We start from the raw sequence: 6,616 nt of genomic DNA, 5'->3' as shown, positions 1-6,616 counted from the left end.
CTCAAGAGACGCAAATTTTGTTATGCCAGAAAAGATTCTACTTGGTTGTACCTCGTTGCGCCACTTTCCTTCCACCACTGCTCCCTGGTGCCAGTATTTCTAAACACAAGCATTCTGTCACAGTTATCGTTGAGTAATGGCTGCTGTGCTACATTCGATTTCAGTGTGTTTTCACTTTATTACTGAAAATATGGAAAACAATAGTCGGCATGTACACTGTCGCAACTTCTGGATTTACAAGAGCAGCGGCACATGTTTGATTTTCTGCAGCAGTGTGTGTGTGTGTGTGTGTGTGTGTGTGTGTGTGTGTGTGTGTGTGTGTGTGTGCGGGGGGGGGGGGGGGGCAACAATATTTGCTAAAGAATGACGTACCCAACAATCTTTTTGGCCGAATAAATTAATACATGTAACCTAGGAAGCGAGTCATATAAACTTGGTGATTTGTGAAACCAAGCATTATACAAGCTGTGTATTACATGCACGAAATAGTGTGTGATGTGGCTGCTGTTAAACTAAAAGTTAGTTTTTCGAAATGCCTATGTCAACGAATACAATAAGATTCTAAAATCTTGGAAGAGTGACGTGTCTGCAGGCGATATTTAAGTGCCAGCTGTTGGTTAGTTTGTCATTGCAGACGGCATTTCGTCTCCGAGTGTTATTTCTTTTATAAATGTGTTTGTGGCCCCTGATTTATCCCTGTGCGAAATTTATTTTCGGATCCAACATTTGGGTCTCGTCTCCCTTGCATTTAACTTTGTCACAGCTCTAATGCCACAACCTACACTGCAACATTCATACCCGTCCACATGATTTCAATTGACGCCATACTAAAGTTGTCAGCTGTGCAACTACTTAGAATTTGTGGCGTCCTGTGTGAACAGTAGCTCACGATACCACTACAGTAACTCACAAACAGTGGCGCCACGTGTTACCGGTGTTAGTTGGCCCTGCCTGAACTATAAGCTCACAGTCCCTTCTAGCGTGGTGTGAACACACCCCTATTTGATGGTGACGTAGCCTTCCGATCCGTAGAAAAGAGTCAACACATTATAAATTGATGTGAAACTAACACAGCCAGCGCAGAGAAGACACACGAAAAACATATATAATGACAAAAGCAAGCAGATCATGTTCCTTTTCGAAATATAGAGGATGTGAACATTTTTCTGGAAATATTTAGCTGGCAAATTTCTTTACTTTCACTTCTTATGTTGGTCATACTGACTTCCACGTATTGCTTGTCAGAGATAATATACATTGTTGACAGTTGTGTGGTTGTCGGTCTTGAATTTGTGTTAGAGTTTGAAGTAAAGTTTGTTACTGTGTTAGAACGAGGCGCAGCAATGGTATCCGTGCTTAACTCAATTGATACTGGGCACGAAGATCTGATACATGATGCCCAAATGGACTTTTATGGCCTCCGCATGGCGACATGTTCGTCAGATCATTCGGTAAAAGTTTTCGACGTTAAGGATGGAAATCAAACACTGACAGCAGATTTGAAAGGTCACTACGGCCCAGTTTGGCAAGTGGCATGGTCTCATCCAAAGTACGGGAATTTATTAGCAACTTGCTCATACGACAGGAAAGTCATCATATGGAAGGAATCTGGTACCTGGTCTATACTGTATGAGTATACAGGTCACGAATCATCTGTGAATTCTATAGCTTGGGCGCCTCATGAATATGGTCTTATACTTGCTTGTGGTAGTTCAGATGGTTCGTTGTCCATTTTAAGCAGTAATAGCGATACGGGAACCTGGGAAGCGAAGAAGATACCAAATGCTCATACCATCGGATGCAATGCTGTTAGTTGGTGCCCGTCAACTGCACCAAATCCATTGTTTGATGCCTCTGCTTCTGGGAAACCAGCTGTGAATACGAAGAGATTAGCATCCGGGGGTTGTGACAATCTTGTGAAGATATGGAAAGAAGAAGGTGATCGCTGGGTGGAGGAATCCAAGCTAGAGATGCACTCAGATTGGGTGCGTGATGTTGCATGGGCACCATCCATCGGTCTCCCGAAGAGCGTTATAGCAAGCTGTTCGCAAGATCGGCGAGTTGTCATTTGGTATAGTGATGATTATGTTACGTGGAATCCCACAGTGCTCCACACATTTGATGATGTTGTGTGGAATGTCAGCTGGTCTTTAATAGGAAACATTTTAGCTGTATCATGTGGTGACAACAAAGTTAGTTTATGGAAAGAGAGCCCAGAAGGACTATGGGTAAGCATAAGTGAGATTGCCAAAGGACAGGCTCATATGGTTGGCAATGAACAGAGAGCACTTTAAAAGTTGTCGTGTGACCATAAGAGGAAACATTTTTGTAACATTAAACAGTAATTTGTGGTAAATGACTTCCTTCCACTCCATTTGCGGATAATACTGTTGTATACAATCATATGACACCAAAGGAAACAGTATCCAAATGTTACAGTGCATATGTTCTGTGTATGATTCATGAGTTAGAAACCAAGTATTTTGTGGCAAATATTCACCAACTTTTGAATTACATGTTGTTTGTTTAATAAATATTGTTGACCTTATTTGTTATGTGTACTCAAGTTCAAACTTTTTTTGTAAATGGTATCCTTGTGATGAACCTTTTTCCTCCTGTTTGTACCGTCTTTTTCATTGTATTGTTTAATATAGTACTCAACATTGGAAAGAACTAGGAACCTTGTCATACCACTCTTCGAGACAATAGGAAATCAGAAAAGATATGTGGTCTTTTAGTGATACCCCTAATTATTTAGTAGAATGGGTAATGACCTCGATGAGTGAGTGAATTCGTATTTGAATAGAACTGGTGAATTAATTATTTTGTGTCTTGCAATTTTGTCATAAATATGTTACTTGCAATTACCAGAAGTATAAGAATTGCACAGAAGCGTCATTAAAAAAAATTCAGCCTGTCCCCGCTCCATCACAATACTTGCTAGTCATAATATGATTTGTGCACATAAACATATACTGAGTGTATCATTGGAAAAGTAACGACCTGTGTGAGACCAGGAGAGTACAGAGTGTGATAGTTGCTAGTGTTTCCAGTTTTTGAATGGCTGTAGGACTTGAAATTTCAAAATGTGTTCACGATGTGCATATGCGCTCTCTCTCTCTCTCTCTCTCTCTCTCTCTCTCTCTCTCTCTCTCTGATCTGTCAAGAAGTAACGTGTTTTGAGGGGCATATTTTCTCAAAATCTCCAGTAGACCTACATAAATTGTGAAACCTACAACCTTTTGTACATTCATTAAGGAAACAATTTTAAAAACTTTCATATATTGCCTGCTATGTGTAAGACTGTATTGGGATTTATAAAAACTAGCTAAAAAGAAGATCGGATTCAATATTCGATGACGATTAGGTCATTATAGACAAGAGTATAAGTTTGGATTGGGGAGGGAAGTTGACTGTGCACTTTATGCGGATTCATTTCAGTATTTGCCTGAAAAAATCTAAGGCACTCGCAGAAAACCCAAATCTGGATGGCCAGGTGGAAATTTGAACTGCCATTCCTCTGAATATAAGCCCGAGTCCATTGTCAAACAATTGTGCCATCCCACTCAGTAATACACAGTTTAATTATTGATTACAACAAGTTGTTTGCTGTAGTTTTAGATAAGATGGGTGCTGCATGGAGAATGTTTTATGTTGAGTTAGTTGTCTACTTAGATAGTTTCCACAGTTTACCAGATACAAATTTTGTGCTTTGAAAGAGAGTTATATTCAGTCCAAGCAAATTCTCAGCTCAAAGATAACTTGCTGTCTGCAATATTAATACCTGTCCAATCATTTCAGGACATCCTACTTAGCAATCAAATTTAGAGGACGGGGTGACACTCTGTTGAATACTAGAGCATGTAAGAATTCAAGGCAACAAATTAGCAGATGCAGCAGCACAGAGGCATGTACAGAACCTACAGTTGCAAGTTGACAAGCATCCTTCCTACTGTAGAACCTTTTTGTTGCGGATCATTTTGATGTGCCAGTGGGAGGAGAGGTTCAGATCGATGTAAAACAATCTATAGTTAGTGAAAATATGCATGGAACTATGGCATAGCTCCTTATAATCACTGAGGTGGGATGAAGTTAATTTGATTCCTGGTAGGGCACATGCCAATTTTGTTAGAAATGTGTTTCTGCTGCTGTCATTCTGATTATTTATTGTGTGATAGATCTCTGTGTAACATGAAGAAATGTCATTTTCTTTGTTCCATGGAACTGACTTTTTAAAAGATAAAATTAAATTGCATTCTCCTTATAAACAATTAGATCTATGTGTAGCTCAACTGTAAAATCAAATGTGTTGTTCTGAGAAGATTTCAGTATGACAGCTGTTTCATAAAACATTAAAATTTTTGTAAATGAGCTTTTTAAAAGCTAATAAGTGTCATTTTTTGTAGAAGCAAGATTAGGCTTTAATGCCCCATGGCCAACCAAGTCATTGGAGGTAGAATGCTCGAATTGGGAGAGGAAGCTGACCCCTACATTTTCAAAGGATCTGTCTTGGCATTGACTGAAGCAATTAAGATAACTATAGAAAATCTGAATCTGGTTGGCTGGACAGGGATTTAAACTGCTTTCGTCCCAAATATGAAGTAAAGTATTAACCATTGTGCCACTTTTACATTGCTAATTACTGCCCCACATTCATGAGATATGAAATGATCCCCCTGATGTTCCTTTTACAGACTATTGCATATCCTTCACAGTATGATCTGCTGTATATGGAATGTGCTGGAGCTCTCTTGACTATATTAATACATGTTGATCACTTATAGAAAGTGGTGTATCTGTAATAGCATCAAATTTATCAATTAAAATTAATTATTTGAATCAAACATACATAAAGAATTATAGGAAGTTTGTTAATGTACACTACAGTTAGGTAGATTAACCTACACCCTTTGCTAATATATCTATCAACTTCAGTTTAGCTAATTGTCAATATTTTTTTGAAATTCTATTTTAGATATACACTTCAGAGATGCTTTTCAAATGGTTCAAATGGCTCTAAGCACTATGGGACTTAACATCTGAGATCTTCAGTCCCCTAGACTTAGAACTACTTAAACCTAATTAACCTAAGGACATCACACATATCCACGCCCGAGGCAGGATTCGAACCTGCAACCGTAACAGCAGTGCGATTCTGGACTGAAGCACCTAGAACCGCTCGGCCACAGTGGCCGGCTAGTATCTTTTATGATCAGTGTTATTTTGTATCATGTTGACTGTAGTTTCATGTTTGTCGTAGTTTTCTTTGTTTACTCTGCCAGGAGATCATTCAGTGATGCTGTTGGAAAAGCTACTGATGTATATGAAGAACAGTAAAAATTCTCTTGGACACAGTGGCTTATTTAAGAGTAATATGTAGTTAGCTGAGCTAAAAAGCCTCAAGTAGGTATAAAAACCAATTAAACAGATGTTCATATCCAGGGCTTAAATTACAAATTTGTCAACTTTACTAAGGGTAAAATTAAGTAACTTTCAATTCATTTATATGTTAATTTACTCTCTTCCCGCTAATAATGGTTTTATATTTACAAATATTTTATATTATAGAACACAGTGAAAAATGAGGCCACATACTTAGCATTTAAATGATTCCATTAGGCCACTTCCTTCCCAGAAATTTTAGACCTTTTAGAAGAAATTATTCTTGCATGAGAGATTATTCACTTGGGAATTAGTTAACCATGATATGACGCCTTAGGTTTCTGTCTCAAAGCTTTCAAACGTTAGCCTATTTGCCAGTACACAGGAGCTAGTTCCAACATGTGGCTGTTTCCCATTTCAAACAACTTTAGAACACACACATTTATGCATGTCTTCCATTGTCATGAGTGCATAACCTATCTTGTGTTTCATGCTACCATATGTGCATCTCCATGTCAGACCTTTTAGAAGAAATTATTCTTGCATGAGAGATTATTCACTTTGGAATTAGTTAACCATGATATGACGCCTTAGGTTTCTGTCTCAAAGCTTTCAAACGTTAGCCTATTTGCCAGTACTAAAATCTTGCAGCACAACTTAATGTTTAGTTATTAGATGATGGCTGCCCACTACTACAATTTCATAGAACTATTCTACATGCTCTTGCTCAAATATCATCTCATCTCTCTCTCTCTCTCTCTCTCCCCCCCCCCCCCCCCCCCCGCCCCCCCCCTCCTCGCTAGTTATCATATCTACCCAGCTGATCTGCAGCATTCTAACACAACATTTCATCTGCTTCTATTCTTTTCTTGTGTTAACTGTTTATCATGCATTTTTCACTTCCCTACTAGGCTACACTCCAGGCAAATACCTGGGTCATTTCATGTCTAATCAACACACTTTAAATAAAAATTTAACGTCACCCTCTTAGATTTTGCTGAAAGTTGGTATACTTATAGTGGGTGCTGAAACTAAGAAAAATACCAAATTTCAATTTTTTTTACATCAAACCATTCCTGAAGTATGGTCATGTAAACTTTTCAAAAACTGGCCAAAAATGTGTAAACGGACTTTTTTAAATTGTTCTAGGAGCTGCCCTAATTGAGCTAGAGAGCTGGGAAAGGTGTCATTTTGCAGCATTTTTCATGCTCTTTCCAGGGATACACAACGAAAC

The 6,616-nt window shown here is 38.5% G+C and overlaps 1 protein-coding gene across 1 annotated transcript; it reads left to right on the top strand.

Moving 5' to 3' along the window:
- Positions 1 to 1,239: 1,239 nt before the first annotated feature.
- On the top strand, positions 1,240 to 2,548 carry LOC124612788 (protein SEC13 homolog). Its single transcript, XM_047141186.1, has one exon. It carries the CDS (start codon positions 1,344 to 1,346, stop codon positions 2,292 to 2,294), a length of 951 nt encoding a protein of 316 aa, XP_046997142.1. The 5' UTR covers positions 1,240 to 1,343; the 3' UTR covers positions 2,295 to 2,548.
- Positions 2,549 to 6,616: the final 4,068 nt, after the last annotated feature.

This window comes from Schistocerca americana, chromosome 4 (genome assembly GCF_021461395.2).
Source record: "Schistocerca americana isolate TAMUIC-IGC-003095 chromosome 4, iqSchAmer2.1, whole genome shotgun sequence".
In the NCBI taxonomy this organism is placed as follows: domain Eukaryota; kingdom Metazoa; phylum Arthropoda; class Insecta; order Orthoptera; family Acrididae; genus Schistocerca; species Schistocerca americana.
The sequence above is the reverse complement of the archived record's forward strand: the minus strand, read 5'-3'. Positions and strand labels throughout refer to the sequence as shown.

Coding starts and splice junctions, on each gene's coding strand:
- LOC124612788 (XM_047141186.1), top strand. CDS start 1,344: ATGGTATCCGTGCTTAACTCAATTGATACTGGGCACGAAGATCTGATA.